The 21,474-nt window shown below is 46.1% G+C and overlaps 1 protein-coding gene across 7 annotated transcripts in view; it reads left to right on the forward strand.

The window, feature by feature from the left end:
- The window catches only part of BRD9 (bromodomain containing 9), a 1,136,180-nt gene that overhangs the window by 1,046,379 nt on the left and 68,327 nt on the right, over window positions 1-21,474 (forward strand). For all 7 annotated transcript variants that reach the window (XM_069620588.1, XM_069620585.1, XM_069620589.1 and 4 more), the window contains exon 16: window positions 7,229-7,396. In XM_069620588.1, the coding sequence (XP_069476689.1) occupies window positions 7,229-7,396 (168 nt within the window). The remainder of the gene's footprint in view (window positions 1-7,228; window positions 7,397-21,474) is intronic.

Below are 21,474 nucleotides of genomic sequence, written 5' to 3' on the forward strand. Positions count from 1 at the left end.
TTAATGCAACAAGTCTTTCAGTAGCAAAGGACAATTTCTAGGAAACAGTGAACACAGGCAATTGGGCTACAGCAAAAGGAAAGCTCAGAGAAAGGCTGCCTGCAGACAGAGAAAGGGAGAAAGGGATTTCCAAAAGGCAGAAATCAATTAGGCATACAAATACGAATTCCAGGACAAGGAACAAGAAACACTAACTAGAATCTGGGCACAAAAACTAGGAACCAGGAACAAGGGACCAGTCAGGACAGGAACGCTGCAACAATGACCAGCGCTGGACTGAAGCAAACTGAGGCTTTTAAAGCTGCTTAACGAGCACACCCCTCAGGCGTGTCGCCTGCTGCACCTGCAGCCACAGGTGTTGCCTATCCTCCACCCAGCCTTGTCCTGCAAGGGAGGAGGTGAGGCAGTGAGCCAGGCATTCTGGGAAGCATAATCATTTGATTAAAGTAGCAGTAGCATGCTGGCTGCCAAAAACCTGGAATGGATCCGGAAGGGAAGTAATTTGGGAAATAAGGTTTTAGCGCTCCCAATTCATCGGGACACTGTAGCATAAGGTTCGGAGGAAATGTCCAGTAGGGAAGAAACCCCAAAACATGCCCCCAAGTGGCGGGAACGGGAGCGAAGGGAGCGAGCCGTGACAAGTACAGACTTATACCAAAGGTTGGTTTTGCTTACACCTGTAGTCCTAATTGTATGTGGTGGTCCCAGACCACCTGCATGCAATTCTGCCTAACACCCCCCTGATGAAAACTACACGAAACCTTCAAAAATTATTCAGTCAGTTATATGATGTTTTTGCCAAGATCCCTCAAACAATGTCAAAGTTATAAGCCACCCAAAAACTGTTATTCACCTACCCTGACCCCCCTATAACATTTCCCACCCTTGACAAAACCACACCAAGTGCAACAAAAATATTCAAGGTCAGGTCTATATTGCTGTTGCATAGTTTTGTGTGGATTTGATGAACAGCACCAAATGTATAAGCTTGTTGCTGTCTCTGTAATGCATGCATGTACTATATTAACTGAAAAAAACGTTTAGTTTCAAAACAGTTAAGATGAACAACACATTGCAACAAAAGCTTTCAAATTCGGTGAAAAAACCTTAGTTAGAAGCATTAAAGTGAAAATTGCACACAACAAAACCCTTGAAATTCAACAGACAATTCAGGCAAAGCCACCTTAACATCTCGCCCCCTGTTACCCAGCGTATGACCAGATTGATGACGATAGAGAATATATCACTGATGACCACTGGTGACATCACTAATTACATCATGTATGGCATCACTGATGACATCAGACATGAGATCACTCATTGTGTATGCTAAAATATTTTTGGGTCACTCTTGGTACATGTTATTTCAGTATACTTAACAATAAGTACATGAACAGAGATGAGGAAGAGGCGGTGAAAGGAAACCGAGAGGGAGAGATATGGAAGAGAATTGCAGGTACTAATAAAGAGAGGAGCAGAGGAGGAAGTGGAACTACTCAGATCAGTGGAGAAGTTGATGGAAAGAGTAAATGTCAAAATGAGGAGCTAGAAAGAATGGCTGGCAAGAAGTTAAGAACCTAGTGGCAAGCTTCAATAAGGTTCTTTAGATTTTGTACATAATGACCCATTGAAGGTTAGCTGCCGGGAAGACAACATCCATAACCCTGAATCCAAAACCCTACTTCTACAGTGACCTCTGACTGAGCTAACTGGTTCTACCAAGAGTCTCTGAGGGACACCTGCGAGAGACGGAAAGAAACCTTTGAAAGACATTCCTTTTGGTTAGCCCAAGACCTTAATGGATTTTGAAATAGAACAATTTGAATTTAAAATGTTTGCATTCCGGGGTGCGCTTGTGAGCCCGAGCAAGATGGCCGCACCCTACCGAAGGTCCGCAGAGGAAGAGCAGGCTCGCCTTGAAAGCACCCATCGCAGCACAGCGGGGGCAGCCCTTGAGAGAGGATATGGCTAGCAGATCCTGTTATGCGATGACTCGTTAAGTCTGGGAAGGCTCCACGACTGGCAGACCCAGTTTGTGGCTGTGGCAACCAACAGCGCTGCTGGCCCGGTGGTTAGATTGGAGGCCGGGGGCCGACCTAGCAGGATGCACCACTATTAGATCGCCCACTCGTACAGGGGCCCGTTCCCCCGACGGGATGCCTGGACATGCCCTTCTGTGCTGTGCCCTGTGCTGCCGTGGTGAGAGGGGCCACTCAGGCACCTGATGCTGCTCTCTGTGTGATCAAGGGGATCCCGTGCGGAAGTCCTGAAGGCAACGTGCATCGGATCCAGTGCTCTGTGTGGGTCTGAGCGGACCTGAGGCTGGATGTTCCTTGGTCGAGCCTCCCGTGTACATGAAGCACACCCACATCTCAATGTGACAGGCGGGCAACTGGGAGCTTACACGCCGACTAACGTGATGGCCCTTGGATACACGCCCGCTCTTCCTGACCAGCTGGTGGTGGCATTCATGCCCCGCTGCCATGCCTGCTTAGTCTGGGCTCCCCTTGTGTTGCAGTTTTTCACTGTTGTGCACATTGGAGCTCCTGCTGCATCCTGATACTCCACCGCTGTGGCTTCAACCAACGCTCCTAATACCGATCTACAGATCCTGCATTGCTCAGCCTGTACCTGTACATGTGGACGTAGTGCGAAACACACCAATTTGCTGTCTACTCTGTGAGGCAAGGAACATATGCAAGCATTCTGCTTTTGAGCTGCGTGCAGTCTCTTTATTTACCTGCCATTCGATATATGAAGTGAGATGAAATCCTTCCTATAAATCAGTTCCCATTCCTCCCTGTGCTGGCCAGGGCCTAGAAGAATACAACATCCCTGTAGTTTGCGGCCAGCAGATACAGCGCCAGGTTGGCACCAGGTCAGTCTGCTCTCAAACGCACATACTGGCCACCTTGGGAGGTGCTGTACTCTCCGGCAAGTTCAGAGGGCTCCATGCCTACCGCTGCCTGTGCACTGTGCTTACTGACTCAGACGTGCCCTAGTCTCTGCAGCGTTGACTTGCGGGTCTGGCATTTTCCATGGCTGGAGATGCATACAGGTATTGCTTGTTTCGCCTCCTGAATGCACGTTAGTTACCACAGCTGGCTCATAGGCTCAGCAGGATATGCTTCAGAACACCTTTATAATCAGAGCCAGAACACGCTAATGTGAGGCAATCCAGGTCTAATGTGCAGTGAGCTTCGAGGAAGCTGGCGAAGAGGGATATCCTGTGCGCAACTTGAAGTGATTCTTACGGAGATGAAAAACATTGGTCAGCGCACCCAAGAAACCAACGGTATGGTGCAGGAAATGGGGAAAGAGTTAAAGGGCCTCAACAGTCGGCTCAACAATGAAGCTGAACGCACAACGGAGAACGAGCACTGTAAAAGCACCTTGTAGGACAACTATGAGTCCCTCTCAGCAGAGATCGATGCGATGATCAAGGTAGTACAGCGACTGGGGGCTCGGACTGAAGATCAAGAAAACCGATCCCGACGCAATAATCTTCAGCTGGTTGGAGTCCCTGAAAACACAGAGGGATCTGATATGGAAGGTTTTCTGTATGGCTTCTTCCAAGAACAACTAAAACTGTCAGATCCCCGAAACTTAATCATTGAGTGGGTGCATCGCACTCTGATCCCTAAACCGGCCATAGGTGGACGCCCACGCATTGTTACCATAAGACTACTAAACTTCCCACATAAACTGGCCATTCTCAAGGCGTACTGCGCAATGGGTACGATTCAAGGGCACAACTCCACTATTTGCATCAACCTTTCTATGTCAAAGACGCATCTTCAACGACTTTTCTGTCGAAGTGTCCAAGCGCAGGAGGGACTTCAACCCCATCTTTGCGGCGCTCAGGGGATCAACTCTTTGCTACTATCTCAAGTTCCCAGAAACCTGTTGCCTTCACTTTGAACAACAATGGCACTGCTTTGATGCCTCTATCGAGGCCTGTCGATTCTTGCGTCAACATGACCTGGTGTCCACTGATGAGATTCCCACTGTGCAAACAGAGCCCCAACGACATTGCCGATGGTCACTCGCAACAAGACATGTCTGACCGCACCAGGGGAGCAGACCGGCAAGGGGGTCTGTAGGTCCAGACCGTGACCATGATAAACGCCTGAAACGATGAAGCCTATTTTCGCTTGACTGCATCTTATCTCAGAGACTTTTAAGTTAGCAGGTTCTCTGGCTGCCCTCTGTAGACTAGCTATGGGGATCCCATAATCACATTGGTACATACTCTCAGTGGGGTCCCTCTGCCAGCATTACGATGCTCAGTGGTCTCCTGTCGGGGGGTGGGAGGGCGGCTTCTACGCAGGGTGCCGCTGGACAATTTTTATTGAGCTCCAAACTCGGGCTCCTTTTCCTATGCAACTGCATTATGGGAGCACCAGCATCCTGAGGCTTTCTACAGGACCGATGATCATTGCAACGCCATGCTCTGCACATCACCCCACAGGTTTTATTGCACGGTCTGTCTATCCAGGGTGTCATCTTGAATGCTGAATGTTCCACTGAGGTTAGTCATCTGATGTACAACAATGTCCAGATCCCATGTGCTGCGGCAGAGGGGTTCTGTTGTAGTTTACATTACTCTGGGGGCTGATACTCATTAACTGCGACATATCTTACACTAGCCCCAATGTATTTTGTCGCTCTATTGTTCTTGGTTTGTTAATGGCCCCTCATGTTGAAGAGGCCTACAGTGCGGTAACGAGACAGTTGGGGACGGTTGGTTATCTCTGGTACATCCCGCATTGGCTGCTGCTACTTTGTATTGGGGCTCTACTATAGGTCACCAGTGTTTTTGTGTTTGGATTTGTTATTGGGTGTTTGGGGAACAAGGGGTAGCGCAGGGATGGTATGTATGAGTCAGCTTGAGTATTTTTCACGTTTATTTGATGTGTGACGCTTGGATGGCTATAATTTTACGGATCCAGGTGTGGTTTATCCGTCATGATGGGAAAGAGGGAGGGGTGCCCTGAAGATGATGAACGGCGTGTCCCCCTCTGCCCAATGCAACCCTCATCTGGCGGTATTACCTCACTCACGTGCATCACTATTGATGTCCAGGGGCTGGGGTATCCCATAAAGAGGCGCAGGTTGGCCAATTACATGCATGATTTACAGGGGCATAGCGTCCTACTACAGGAGACACATCTGGATGCAATAGAATCGGCCAAATTAGCAAAAGGGTGGGTTGGTGTAGCAGTGCATTCACTGCACCATCGGAAGTGTGGTGTCTCAATTGTAATTCACAAACGCCTACCCTTCATAGTTCTACACACCCTCACTGACAAAGAGGGTCGTTATGCCCTTCTACATGGGTGCCTGATGAGTCTGGGATGGGTGACCCCGGCTTGTATCACTATTAGAGCTCTTTTATCCTATGCCGTAGAGTATACACTACACGAGCGACAGTTTACAGACTGGCAACACGCTAGGGTGATGAATCTATTTGACTGGTCCACTCCCCTTGGCTTCGCAGACGCAAAACACCTACTGGCCATGTCAGACACTGACTGGCTTTGGTACGTGGCTATACATTTTTCATGGATCACTGCACACACCACCGAAGACTCATGCACTAGAAAACATTTGATGGAGCGGCTGAACTCGTGTGAGATCTCACAATCTTCTAAAAAAAAACTCAATTTTTCGCAGACTCTGTATTCTGAATAATCTCCTCGGAAACACTTCCCTAGCACAACGTTGGGCAGAGGACCTGGGTATCACTCTGGGTGGGGGGGACATGTATGACCTCTTTTCTTACATCAAAGAGGTATCGCTCAGCATACACAACACAGAGATTAAATATAAGATCCTCCAACAAATGTATTTTACCCCCACATGTGTATACAGTATGAGATTGGCCTTTTCAGCCACCTGCTGGAGAACCTGCGGCACACTGGGCCTTATATTCTGAAAATGCCCCAAGATTGGCGCCTTTTGGGCCAAGGTTCATAGGCAGGCCTAGCACATACATCATCGCTCTGATGTTCCGATGGCCCCTCTGTTTTGTTTTGGGGCTGAGGATTGGCACAACGATGCAGTGGTTAGAAAATTGTTACATCTCATGCAATTCTCTGCCTGAAAGCTTATATTGCTCCATTGGAAAGCCGAGAACCCACCGACTGAAAGTGAATGGACCACTCTCCTAGCTAGACTCTGTTCACTAGAGACAACCTGCCTCCTGCAAATGGCCGACACCCTGCATGCTAGAAACTTCTGGGAAATATCGGACCCGTAGATTTGACTTGATTTGTACGAGCTGTCTTTCAGATCTGCACTTCCATCTGATTTGCTAAAAACCTGCATATCTCTGCCTTGGGGGTAAGGCGAGGCACTTGCAGTGTCATCACTTCTGCTATTATATGGATATTGTTCTCATAGACCTAGCCAAGGACAAGGTTATCATTCGCACAAAGTACCTGCCCGCATGCTATCGCTGTGTTTTATCTGCGCTACCCTGAGGAGGGGGCCGGTTTAGGAGGGGAAGGGGAGGGATCAGGGGTTAGCAACCCTATGTTTGTCTTATGCGTAGGTTTGCTACAGGGTGCTTTGCTTCTGTTTACTGAGCCCTGTTGTTAATGTTTTCTTTAATAAAAACATTAAAATTAAAAAAGGTTTACATTCCTTTCTAAGAGAAGAGAGATTTGGGAAACTGGAGTAGGCGGGTGTGGGAGAGGTACTAATGGCAGGGAGAAGATATAGCTCTTTGTGTACATATTCCTTGATTTATCATACCCATCCTGAACTGTTGATACTCTTGTTTATGAAACCCTCAAGAAACGTTCTCGTTCAAACTGTAAGGCCATATGGACTAGTTTTATGTTTCCATGAGTAGTATGTGGTGACACTCTGTACAAAATAGGATTGGGAAATTCCTCACAACACTTGTTTAAGAAAGACCTTTTGCAAGAACCATTCATTCAGTACCATCTATTTGAAAAATGAACGTGTTAAAAAGTAATAAGAGTTGCTCATAGTAAATTGGGTTGTATCCATCCTGAAAGAGAAAAGAAAAGATGCAAAGCATGTTTTATCTAATGATTGTATTGCACAATGATGAACAAGGCATTCATATTTTACTTTATTTATTTTCTACAAAACTGTTCGGCAAAGTGTGAATTCGTCTATAAAATATATTTGTAAAATGTTTGCAAAAATTCCTTTCTGGCTCTACTGCCATTTGTTTTTTTTGCTAACTTTTTAGGAAAAGTGAAGAAGGAGCTGGATCACGAAGACGGACATTTGAATATAGACGAAACCACTAAGCTCTTGCAAGACCTTCATGAGGCTCAGACCGAAAGAGGGGGTTCAAGGCCTTCATCCAACTTGAGTTCTCTTTCCAATGCTTCTGAAAGAGACCATCATAATCTTGGTAAATAGCAAAGAAAAATGCATTTTAAAATGTTCCTCATGATTCCTGTCCCATCCCCACTTCCCACCCTCTTGCGCAGCTAAAATGTGTATTTGTCATTCCCACAGGCCATGTGGATAAGGATGTCTTGGTGAATGTGCGTGTTGACTTTGCTTACACCAAATTGTGTATTTTAAAGCGCATTCGAACAATTACGTTGTGCAAATAGGTGACTGTGTCTAGAGCTTGTTTAACCCCTCCTCCACTCACCCTCAATTAGGTGTGCTTTCACAATCATTTAACCTTTCTATCTGTCCCTTTCTCCATTGTGTCTAGTATTTTCCTTCTTTACTTGGAACTCTGCTACCCTATCTCTCTCCATTTTGTTTCTTCACTCCATTCAGTTTGTCTCCTATTTCTTCACTTGTTTCATTGTTTCATTTAGTCTGCATTTTCTTTGTAATGGATCCCATCCTCCCAAAGGTTCTTCATCTTTAGACATAGCTTCGGGTGAGATTTTACCTGATTTGCAATATACCAACTATAGGGTCATTGTGACTGTTATTGTAGTGCCTGTAAAGTGCCACTTGTACCAGTTGGGAAGCTCCATGTAGATGTATTGAGCTGCTTGGGACCCCTTGTTTGGTTTCCTGTTTTTGCATGCCTCAGACACCACTTGTTCTGTTGCCTTAATCCATGTTGCCCCAAAAGAATTTGGATTTTAGACTGTGCAGGAGTTGATAGAGGCAGATATCGATCATTGATTCTTACTTGTGCTGTAGTTCATGCCTACATCCAGACTGACATTCGTACCAGTTTGTTTGTAAAAGACCTGCACCCGAAGGCCAGCAGGGCAGGGAGCACAACAGTATAGTTTTTGTTGCTTTGAAAAACTTTATAGGGGAAGTAGTTCTCATTCTCTCCAATTAATCTGTGAGACAGGCTCCATGTGATGCTAAACCCAGAGGTCTGTGTGCTCCAGCAGGACCAATAAAAAAGAAAATCTTAATGATCCCGTTCCCACTTGAAGGAAGGAGTGAATCCTCTTTGAAGAACAAATCTGCAACTGAGGGGTGCCGAAGGGAGCCAGCACAAGCAGATACCAATACAGAGCTTCCCCAGCAATTAACCATTCTGTATGGTTGAAATGCGCTTAAGAAAGAGGCCATGCTGGCTGACCTAGAAAAGGAAGCCCAATTGTGTCTGCACTGGTCACTGTAACACTCTTGGTGCAGTCTGCTGTTGGATTGAATGTACAGACCCAATCCTGTTGGGCTTGGTCTTTTGGTCATTGCTCCGCATCTTCTTTTCCATAGCCTAGTGAAAGTCAGTGCTGGATGTCCCGAATGGCTCTAAAGTTTGCACACTGAAGATTCTGCCACCACAGAAAATGACAGTGTGGCATTCAAAGAACAAGAAAGAAATCCAATGAGGATAACTGCGTCCCCTGCACACTTTCTATGAGGCCAAAACAGCCTAATGGAGATTAGGTAAAGAGTTATAGCACTTGTAACCACTTAAAATCTCATATGCAAGTAATTTCAATGAACAATTCTATAATACATTTGTGTTTATAAAAAACAATTTTTTTCTTTTTATTTGTTTCTTGGTTGGCCCAACGCGTTTCGAGTTATGTACACTCTTCATCAGGGGCAGCATATTCAACAATTACAGTCTACAAAAAGAAAAGTTAAATACAACATTATAGTAGCATTTTTGTTAAAAACATATTGCTTGAAATCAATTTGCATAAACATGAAAAACATGATAGTCAATGATAAGGCACAATTCTTCTTTTATAGAATGACATCCTGTCACATGTCTTCATTAATGACCCAGTAATTGCTCAGCCTTAGAAGAGCTGGTCCTAATATGAAGCAACATTCTGTGCACGGGTGCTATAGTTGTTAGATTTTGATTAATTCCCATTTTTATCATAAAAAAAAATTTCGAAAAGAAAAGTGGCCTAGCGAGTCCAACCCCTATGCTCAGTGCGGGGATATATTTAGAGCTTATATCTCCATGGGGTGAAAAGAGAAAATATATAATATAAGGTATTGATCCTCCCAAAACGGTAGAAGATGAATATTAGTTTGGGTAGTGCAAAGTCTGTCTAATACAAGAGTAAAAATTGCGTCTGTTAGAATGAATAACAAGGTAAACAACAATGGAATAGTAGTAAAAGGAAAGTAGCAGTCTTACCAACAAATTAAAAGGTTAAGCATGGGCTGTTGGCCGTGTCTAGTGATCAAAAGGTGAAGGCAGCCGCAGGAACTACAGTCATCTTTAGAAGTAGCTTGTATGAGCAATTGATCATCCAGTCTGAAACGGATTGGAGGTCCAATAGTTAGAAGGCTCAATCTGATGTAGTATCAGAGAAAAAGCAAGAAAGAGTTGGCTATAGTTTCACTTACTTAATAAAAACCGTCATTAGGACTTATTAGTATTGTTGGATTCGCTTCTCCATTTAATACTTTTTCACTTCTGTCACTCCTTTTAAGATGTTCATATGTATCATGTCCTTGTTTACAGAATAGGACTTTCACAATCCACTTTTTTCTTCTAATTAGAAACATTTGGAACTTACATTCTTTACTCTTTGTTTACGTCCCTCCATGCATGCGCGAGTGACGTCATGAACATGTCCGACGCCACTAACGCATGCGCGGATGATGTCATAGCTCTGAGGTGTATAAATACATGGCCGTGTATCCTAGATACCATTCAGCTGCGGCTCCCGACCGCATCTGGACGTTCTCCACCTTGCCGGTTTTTATTAAGTAAGTGAAAGCTCAATATAAATGTTCAGTTTGAACCAACTGAAGTGGTAAGTGGTTTGTGGGATGAACAGTATGTAGCTTATGGGATTCCACCATTCGACTCAGTTAAACCTGGTAGGCTCCACCCATGTGCCACGGAGGTTGCTAGGTTCATGTATGAGGCAGGTCTGAGATCCTTTAATGGGAGAGTCTCCCCGGACAAGCCGACTGAAGTTACCTACGCCGGGCACCAGGGTAGCTCAAAGATAGGCTGGGTTCTGATCAGTTTAGCTGACTGGGACCTGGTGGTCAGTTTGGAGGTCCTCAAACGCAGTGATAGTCATCAATACCCATTAAGCTATGTTTTGAACTGTGACTGGGGTGTGGGGCGTACCAGTAGACCTGTTGACTTAAGGGCTGTGAATCAGATTGCAGTCACTGGATATTCCAAAGGGGCTGTTAAATGGTCTTCTATCGATTTGCTAGAGATTAAGCCAGCATCTATGCATGTATAGACCAGTAAGTAGTAAGCATTCTTTTATTTTTTTATTGTGATATTGGTTACCAAAGCAACCTACACAAAAAAGAAACACACATAAAAACGATAAAACTGCAGATTAAGAACATTTAAACAATCCTCACTGTATACAAATAGAAACACATAATAAAAATGTATACAGAGATGGAATGAGCGATACATTAACTCCCCACATTAGCTGAGACTAGAAAAGGTCAATAGAGAAGCCATATTCAGTTGGAACATTTTGTTTGAAATATCTTGCTCTACTCACCCGAAAGTACAAACAAGCAGTAACCCAGTGTTTCCTGGTCAACCGTGCTGTTGCAGAACCTACAATAGATGTTATCAAATTGAGCCTGTTGGCCTTTCCAATGAAGAATGCGTTCTTTCAAATGAAAATGGTTGAGACAAAAACATAGGTAAACATCACAGGCTTTGTTGCAAGGCAGCCGCTGCAGATTCCTGGGGAGGCATTCTATTTTATGGGTTACTTTGCATATTCAGTATACGTGGAGTATAGGTAAGTTGCATCCACAGTTTCTACCTAATCTAGCTTGTATAATTTTGCCTTTACATAACCCGGTCATTGAACTAATTCCTCTTCCGTGCCCCCCAATACAAATAAGGATGTCCTGCATTTTTTTAACAAAAGAATTAACAGAAAAGACTGTAGATTCTTTATTAATGCAGAACATCCATGTAAAGGCTATTGGGCGGCGGGCGTAGAATCTTAGAATAGGTAGCCAACAAGTGCCAAATATAGTGGGGCTTGAGCGAGATGAGGCAGAATTTGTGCCTAATAATGCAATTTGGAATAGCAGTAGAAAGACCCAACATCTGTTTCCACAGTTTACCTTGCGCAACATTTAAGTAGTCACCCAGGTCCAGGAGGCAAACATCAAGTCCATACAAAGCACAGGTTCTACCTTAGCCAAGTAGAAATGCTGAATCAGTAAAATGGAAAATATGCACAGCTTTCTGTAGCAGCATTTCATTTGGGAGGACAAGGAGGAAAGCTTGGTCTCTAGGCCTTCCTTCCATGTAGCACCTGAAGACCGATTGCTCAAGTTGTACTCCAAATATCTAAGGGAGTCCACATGTTCGAGTCTCTCCCCATCCCGACTCCAAGAACCGTGTTTCACAGCTTTCCATCCCTTGGAAAAGATGACAATTTTGGATTTACCTCCATTGGGGGATGGATTATTGGAGATACAATATTGGGCAAATATGTTGAGCTTAAGTTGGAGGCCCCTGGGTGTTCTATCGAGGAGGATAAAACCATCTGCAAAGGCTAGCCAATCCAGTCTGAGACTGCCTGGTCTTGCCGATGTCATGATCGTACCCTTCCATAAACCCTCCACATCTTGTACATAAAGATTGAAGAGGACAGGGGCAACAGTACAGACCTGTTTCAAACCCACCCAGGTCCTGATGCAAGAAGACCAAGAACCCTCCAGTGTGAGACGCACCCTCAATGTGGTGTTAGTGTGAAGCAATGCCAAAAGCTGAACCAACTTTTTGGGTACATTCCAACTTACAAGTTTATTCCACAATTGTGATCTCACCACACAATCAAAGGCGTTGGATAAATCCAAGGAGGCCATATAGTGACTTTAGAAGGGTTTCCCAGAGGGAAGCAGAGCTTTTGAGAACAGACGGCGGGATGCCATCAGGGCCCGGTGCCCTCGATGGTTTGAGCCTTTCAATTGCCCAAATTATGTCAGACCTTTCCCATTGGCAGTCCCACAGCTCCATCGGCCCCAAATTATATTCAGTAGAGGAAACCATATTCCCTGGAAGCTAATATTTAGCCTGAAAGAATGCAACCCAAGTGGATTCAGGGATAAGAGTCCATAACCGACATACGCCCCCCAGAGGCAGAATTAAGGTTGGGCCAGAAACTAGCTTCCTTGCCATACACAACCTATCCAACATGTACAGTTTATCTTGTTCAAATGACTCAAAAGTCAGAGATTTGACCAGAATTTTATGAGTCTGCACAACTTTCTTCCTATCTAGTTGGAACTCCACATCATTAAGGTTGAGTCTCTTGACCCCGCGGATGGTTTGCTGTTTGGTCCTCTTTGAAGTCATAATCCTATGATCAAAGGTATGGTGCTTTCTTCCAACCATGGAAATCCCTTGGGTAAGCTCCAAATCCTCCAAACCTTCATTAACAGTACAGTGGATGAAATTAACCCATTCGATAGGAGACCCACATAAGAAAGCCCCTTCACTCATTTCAGCAAACCCCATGGCAATGTTTTTGGTAAACTTGAAAACTGTCTTGTAGTTCCATTTAACTGGTCGTCTGCCAATTGCAGGCACTAAGAGGGCTATATCCTCTCTAACATTGTGTAAGGAAAATGGGGTGGCCAACCAAAATGTCGACAACAAATTATCCCCCACCCCGGGACCCACACAGCCCAGAGAGCCACATCTCACTCCCAGGTCGGTAGTAACGTAGACCTAGTCAATCCTTGATCTAGAGTTTCCCATATACCAAGTATAAGCCAATTCCCCAGTCGACAAATCCTGCAGTTGAAACATACCCCATTCGGTCAAGAACGAATCCAATCCTATACCTCTTTTCACCTGCAGATGAGCGCCAATGTTGGAGTAATTCAACAACGCACCCTCAGCACAATTGGAATTAAAGTCCCCAGCTGTGATGATATAGGCCCCATTGTTCCTGGCATACCAGTCCTTGAGTAATAATCTCAAATTTAAGATTATGTCCTCCTGAGACACCCTTACCGGGTTCCAAAACAAGTTCACCACAAGGTATGCCTCCTGGTCTCCTCTGTACGTAATCTTGACAGCAAGCAGCCATTCTGATAAAAACTGACAGTAGTCTTAAATTGAGGTCAACGCCTACTAGCAACCCTCCCCTCGGACATCCCAATCCAGGACAAACAGCGGGTCTAGTGAAGGTCTGATAACCCTTTGAATCAAAATCTACGGTGGACACAGTTTCCTGCAGCAGTATAATTTTGGGCCCATCTAGAAGTCGAATTTTCAGCCAAGACTTATGAAGATTAATCGAGTCACAAACATTCCAATATATCATATAGACTCTGATGTTACTAGGAGTGTCCCAGACATTGTCGAATTAAATCGAATGTTTTGAGGGCCGGACCCACCCAAGACCAGTCGTTGGCTGTCTGCAAGAATTTGGAAAGAAGAACCTCTGGTTCCACACTTTTTACCCTGTTAAGTCCCGTGCCCCTGGCAAGAGTCCTACACCCATCCCTGATGGAATATACTCCAGAAAAGACTTAACCTCATAGCCAATTGACAATACATTAGCTCTCTGCTCCCATACCATATTGATACAATGGGTGAATGAAAACAGCTCACCATACGTAAATTGTTAACCAAGGGCAAAGTAATCCAATCAATCTCTTCCGTGATGATAGAACTTAACTGAGGGATCTTTCTAAAAACATCCAAGATACGCAATCTATTCAGGGACGTCAATCCGTCAAATGTCTTCCCAACAGCCCATCCCACCAGTGTACCACAGATTTCTTCCCTCTTCAGTCCCACCATTTCCCACTCCTACCCCGACCGCTGTAGTTGCAGTGTGATCACCTACTAAATCACCTCCAGCAGTGTCACCCAAGCCCCCAGTAGGCAGCTTTGTAATAGCACCAACATTACCCCCCTTCCGGTTGAAGATATTCGCGTAATCTGTGATTTTAGTTTGTTTAGTTGCAAGTCGGTCTGAAACCCCCACAGCCAATCCCTTTAGAGACTCCAAATGGACAGTCATTGTGGACCCTGAACAATAAGAGCCCGGGGCTTTTGCCCTCAAATCTCAACCTAGGAGGTTATGTCCCTTCCTCCCATCATCTCAACATTGGTTGTCACCTCTCCCAAGCCTTCAGTAATGGCTTGGACTGGTGAATTTGCCTCCATACAGTCAATGGAAACTACCTCAGTGTCCAGATTGTCAGCAAGAATACAATTTTCTTTGTTCATATTATTTGTTCCATTCATATTCACGCGCATAATACCCCTTAGATTGGTGTTATGCCCCTTTACCTTGATGTTGGGCTTATTTTTAGTTTTTCAGGCCTGCACCTTTACTTTACCAATACTTTTAGTTCCTCCGGGATTTACCCTTTTCTTCCCCTCCTCAGATCATTCATGACCGCAGTAGACTCCCCAAACCCTCCACCAACCTCTTGATGTTGGCCAGGCAACCCATTCGTCTTGAGACAAGCCATAGCCTCAAATGCCATGGTCTCCACCAGACAGGAAGGGCTATGAGGTGCATCAAGCTGTTCGGGATGTACAACACCCACATGGCCATCTGCCATAACCATCGACTGAGCGCAAGGGGTAGCTGTTATTTCATAGTCAGCCATAGTGACCGTAGCTTTAGTCGTTCATAGTTCAAAGAGAATAGAAATCATTTCTTCGAAGGGATTGTTTTTTTCAGTAGAGGGCACTGTGCGTTGATGTCCCTCGAGCCGATGTCCCTTGACAGCCTCCGTATCGGCGCCGACGTCATTATGCGTATAAATAGACTAGCGCAGCGTCCGTCGCTCAGTTCCGTTTTTCCGCGCTTTGTGGGCCTCGGAATCGCGTTGCTCAGTTCGTTAGTCAGAGAATATATTCTTCATTATTCCTCGAGAATACCATCTCTTACTCGATGGCTTCCTCATCCGAACCGACGTCTCCACGGTCCGGCTTCAAAAAATGTAGAGACTGTGGAAAGAAAATGTCATTGACAGATCCTCACAGGATATGTTTGTGGTGCCTGGGATCGGAGTACCAATGTTCGGAGTGCGAGGACTGCGTGTCCATGACGGCGAAAGCCTTGAAGGAGCGTAAGGGGAAGCTTGAGAGAGGTAAGACAGTTAAAATTCCTTCAAAAGTTTCCTCGGCAGAGTCGAGACATTCGTCTCCTCGCCGACACAGGAAACATTCTCGGTCTAGGTCTCGAAGCAGTTCCCACCACTCTTCGAGATCCAAGCATTCAAGTAAGAGACGTCGAAGATCCCCTTCCTCGTCGTCTTCTTCTGTTTCTCCGGAAAGAGTCACCTGCCCCACAAAAGATAGCTCTCAGGCTGAGTGGGAGGAATTCCGTAAAAGGATGCTTAGCGTCTTCGAGAAAGCGGCCTCGACCCCCTCGAAGACAGCTGAGGGTGATACCCTGGGTGAAAGACCCGAAAAATCTAAACGCCGTGAGTCGTTGCACGCGGCGAAAGAAACTACTCGAGAGCGTCACGAACCCTCGAGCAAAGGCACTGTGCTATCAACGCATAAATCTGCGTCATCGACGCCATTGTCGAAGGGCTCATCGACGCATAGGTTGATCGAATCGCTGCCGTCTTCGACGTCGACGCCGAAAAAGAGCAAACCCACGGCCGTCACTACCTCACAGCCAGTGGTCATACCCAGAGCCTCTAACATGATTTCAAGGTCATCGACAACCTCTAGTAGGATCCCGATCCTCCCGAGTTCTTCGAGGCCACTTCCAATCTTCTCAATGCCTTTTTCAGTGTTTTCGAAGCCTTTAACGTACGCGTCGACGACGCCGACGTTTTCCCAACCAATTATGACAAATTTAGCCCCTTCTGCTCTGGAAATGGGATTTAAGCCATTTCCAAGGTCTGATAATTTCAGACCTTTGTCTTCAATTTATGAGGAAGGGGAGGATTCGGATCAAGAAAGACTCTTTGGGAGATCTGCAACACCAGAACCAGAGGAATTTACCTCTGAGGAAAATAGGTTGAAGGACCTTCGAGAATCCTTACATGAGGCAAGTGGATTAGATACTTCCCCAGAAATAGAATTTGCCAAACCAGACCCAGGGGAACATGCTGAGACCCCTTACAGAATTTTAATGGCAAGAATTATATAATTCATGGGTTGGTCTACACCTTCACCTGCATTCCAACAGGATGACCTTACAGACATTTTAGTTAAAGGCCCACAGGAGGATCCTGTGGTTCCATTTCACGCTGCATTACAAAGAAAAATATTGGCTAACTGGGAAACTCCTGAGGTTATCCCGGCGGTTAACAAACAGTTATCAGCCAAATATAGGGTATCTACTACTGACCCTGAATTTTTGTCTAAACACCCAACTCCAGAGAGTCTGGTTCTTCAAGCAGCAACTGCATCAGGCAGTAGATCGGCATACCCTACTGTTCCACAGGACAGGGATGACAAAAGATACGACTCTATGGCTAAGAGCGTTTTTTCTGCATGTAGCATTGAGTTGAAATCTATTAACGCTACTTGTACGCTCGCAAGGTTCAGCCATACACTTTGGGAGGGTTCTTCATCAGCAGCTGACTGACTGCCTCCGAGAGGGAGAAGAAAGGGAAGCGTTTCTAAACATCATTAAGGATGGTAAAGACGCAATGTGCGAATCCCTTCAAACTGGCATTGATTCTGCTGACAGCATCAGTAGGGCCATGGCGGCAAGTACTACAACCCGCAGATTTGCATGGTTGCAAAAGTCTGGGTTTGCTCCAGATGTACAAGCCAGACTTTTAAATATGCCCTTTGACGGCTCTTCTTTGTTTGGTAAGAAGGCGGATGACAGCCTAGAAAAGTTAGACATCCAAAGCAGCAGCAAAATCCCTGGGTGCTGCAATTCATCAAACGCCATATCGCCCCTCAGGAACCTCTTGGAGAGGTAAGTCCTTTCGCTTTTATTCCGCAATCGGAAAAGGCAGAGGACAGTCGGTTCAAAGAGGTCAAAATAGATTCACCCGAGGTGGACGGGGTAAAAATACAAAAGCCGCAGCAGCAGGTACCTCTTTACCCTCGGCACCTGCATCAGCCGCCTCCAACTCACTCTGAGGACTCTCCTCACAAGACACCCTAGGGGGCAGGCTAACTCAACATCTGACGGAATGTTAGGCTATTACGTCAGATGCTTGGGCATTGGAGACAGTTGCCCAAGGTTACTGCCTGCCTTTTCTACGCGTTCCTCAGAGTCATCCACCGGGGAACAGCTCTCGGAAAGTTCCAGATCCGCTCCTCTTGCAGGAAATTGTAGACCTGCTGGAGAAAGGTGCCATAGAACCACTAACTGTAGCGGAGCGGAACAAGGGCCGGTACTCCCCCCTACTTCCTAATACCAAAGAAGGACAGAGGACTGAGACCTATCTTGGACTTACGAGAATTGAACAAGTTCCTCAGGAAGGACAAGTTCAAGATGGTAACTCTTTCTCAGATCCTTCAGGCCCTCCAGCTCCAGGACTGGCTGGTATCTCTGGACCTTCAAGATGCTTATTTCCATGTGCCAATCCATCTCAAACACAGGAAATACCTCAGGTTCGCAATTGGCGGCTCTCATTATCAATTTCGAGTTCTGCCATTTGGGCTGACCTCCGCCCGAGGGTCTTCACCAAGCTAATGTCGGTAGTGGCTGCAAGTCTAAGGAGGGAAGGGATTCACGTCTACCCCTACCTGGATGATCCAGCTAGATTATGTCTGCCACTTCCTTCACAAACTGGGCTTCTCCCTCAATTTACAGAAGTCACAGATGATACCATCACAGAGACTCCAGTTCATTGGAGCGGTCCTGGACACTTCCCTGGGAAAAGCCTCGCCACCAGAGGTGAGGGCTCAAGATATTCTGCAGATGGTCACCAAGTTTCAAAATTCCCAACGTCTCCCAGCCTTCAACTTTTGGAGGTTGCTAGGCCTCATGGCATCCTGCATCTTCCTTCTACCAGAGGCTCGCCTGAGAATGAGGGCACTGAGAACTCAGTGGTCGCAATTCTCAGGGAGAATGACGTACCTCCTTCAGGTTCCGGACAAGGTGGCTCGAGACCTTCAGTGGTGGGCCTGCCAGGGGGACATCTTGAAAGGAGAACTGTTTTGGCAACCATGGCCGGAGATAACAGTAGTCACAGATGCCTCACTCACGGGGTGGGGAGCCCATACCAACGACTTGACCATCAGAGGTCCTTGGTCTCCATCGGAGTCTAGACTACATATCAACCTGTAAAAGCTGAGAGCAATCAGACTAGCACTAGCTTTTCTGCCATCTGTACAGGGGAAAAATGTCCTGATAATGACGGACAACACAGTGGCCATGCACTACCTCAACAAAAGAGGAGGCGTAGGATCACTGCCTCTGTGCAGAGAGGCGATGCAGCTCTGGTTTTGGGCAATCCAAGAAGGAATCTCTCTATCGGCAGTTCACTTAGCCGGAGAGAAAAACTTGACAGCGGACGGTCTGAGCAGGCAGAGTACAGTCTCCCACGAGTGGGAACTAGCTCAGGAAGTCCCTCAACAGATCTTCACCCTTTGAGGAACCCCTCAAGTGGATCTGTTCACCACCAGCATCAACAGGAAGTGCGATCAGTTTTGTTCAAGGGAATTTCCCCCGAGAGGAGCTCTAGGGGACGCGTTCGTAGTGTACTGGGAGTTTCCACTTCTGTACGCGTTTCCTCCAGTCCCTGTCATTCCTCAAATGATCAGGAGGTTGAGAAGGTTCCGGAAAGCCCATGATCCTAATTGCCCCGGACTGGGCCAGGAGAACGTGGTACCCGGACCTTCTAGACATGTCCCTCTGCCCTCCAGTTCGTCTTCCACTCAAGGAGAATCTTCTCTCGCAGAAGGGAGGTCAGGTTCTCCATCCAGACATCAGAACCCTCAACCTTTACGCTTGGTATCTGAAAGGTTGAGATACAAGGATTGGGACCTCCCAGATGACGTCATGGAGGTGTTGCTTTCGGCAAGAAGGCCAGCAACATAGACTTTATACCGCTGCCGTTGGAACAAATTTTGCAGCTGGTGTAGAGAAAAGAATATCGACCCCTTTTCATGTGGTACACCAACGCTGTTATGTTTTCTACTCTATTTGGCAAATTCGGCCTTCAGGTTGGCACTATCAAGGGCTATTTGCAGCGCTATCGATCTTCAAGTGCACTGCAGAGGAACCATCGTATTTCAAGTTACCCTTAGTAATACAATTTCTGAAGTGATTAACCAATGTCTATCCTCCAAGACCATTTCAAGTTCCCTTATGGGACTTACATTTAGTCTTAAATTTCCTGATGGGTACTCCTTTTGAACCACTCCACTCTTGTTCACTAAGGTTCCTCACCCTTAAAACTGTCTTATTAGTAGCATTGACATCTGCTAGGAGGGTCAGCGAATTACAGGCTCTATCTTGTAAACCGCCTCATACAATTGTTCATGAAGATAAAGTTGTCCTACAAGTGAAGCCTAATTTTCTCCCAAAGGTGGTTTCTGAATTCCACATCACTCAGAAGATTACCTTGCCTTCATTTTATCCCCCCCCCCCATCCGGGAAAAGACGAAGAAAGGCTGCATAGGCTAGACCCAAGGCGGGCTTTGAGCTTTTACATCAACAGACTTGCTATGATTAGGCAAGCAGACCAACTGTTCGTAGGTTACTCAGGGCACAAATTGGGATTACCGATAACAAAACAGACCATTTCCAGATGGATTATTTTAGCCATTCTGGAATGTTACAAACTGGCAGGGAAAGAGCCTCCTCAAAATCTTAGGGCTCATTCAACCGGGCTATCGCAGTCTCTTCGGCCCTCCAAAGAGGGGTACCGATTCGAGACATATGTGCGGCTGCCACATGGTCGTCTGCACATACCTTCACAAGATTTTACAACCTGGATTCCTCCTCTAGCCAAGAGACTAGATTTGGCAAAGCTCTGTTGCACTCTGTTCACTCTTGAAGGGAAACATGGCAATTTTACTCCCACCTCCAGTTACACACCACTGCTATGGGAGTCTATCAAGATAAGGAATACGTCAGAGAACACAATCCCTTCGAAGAACAAGTTACTTCTTACCTGATAACGTTCTTTCGATGGGATGTTCCTCCGACGTATTCCTTATCGCCCCTCCCATCCATCCCCCTCAGTAAAACTTCCCTTGTGGTTACAGCTTACGCTCCTTCTGGGTCATTAACCAATTCATGTAAAACAACTGTTAACGTCAAAACGGAACTGAGCAACGGACGCTGCGCAAGTCTATTTATACGCATGATGACGTCGGCGCTGATACGGAGGCTGTCGATGGACATCGGCTCGAGGGACACAGACGCGCAGCGCCCTCTACTGAAAAAAAAAATTCTGAGGCCAGCAAGCTGGAGATGATCTATCAAGATAAGGAGTACGTCGGAGGAACATCCCATCGAAAGAACGTTACCAGGCAAGAAGTAACTCGTTCATCCATCTTATCCAATCTTTTTTCATTAGCGCTCACAATGTTTGTAATTCCACCCCACTCCTCGAGCTTGGTCAATGACCACCAGCAAAAACCCTCCAAATACACAAGGTGGGAGGTCAAATCATTGGAGGCCGATTGTTGGCCTGTAAGCACCCCGCCAATCAGATCCTGTTAGTCGGCCAACAATTGTAGGGCCGGGTTAAAATAATATGCAGATTGAATAGTAACATTGGGGAATACTCATTGGGCGGATTCTGGCCAGAGACCACTCAGCCGACAGCGGGGGTGGAGCTGGTGGGAGGGGAATGTCTCCCGCACACCCCGATTTTCTGAGAAACCCATATTAGGGGACTTGCAGTCAGGATGGTGATTAGATGCCACATGCTCCCCCCCCCACCCCATCGGCAGGACCGTAACCCCATTTCCAGGATACATAGTCGGGAAGCAGACTGCGGCTACGGCAGACTTTTCTATATTCTCAGGGTCAGCCCTTGTGGGCATGGTAGTAATCTCTCTACCCCTTTCAGTCTCACCGGCCATTACTGTATCACTGGGCCATAGACCCGCACGCCCTTGCCTTTCGGGCAATTCACCCGCCCTCCTTTAGATTTGGTAAGATCTTGGAGCCT

Source organism: Ambystoma mexicanum, chromosome 5q, assembly GCF_040938575.1.
Source record: "Ambystoma mexicanum isolate Mex_15411 chromosome 5q, UKY_AmexF1_1, whole genome shotgun sequence".
NCBI lineage: Eukaryota > Metazoa > Chordata > Amphibia > Caudata > Ambystomatidae > Ambystoma > Ambystoma mexicanum.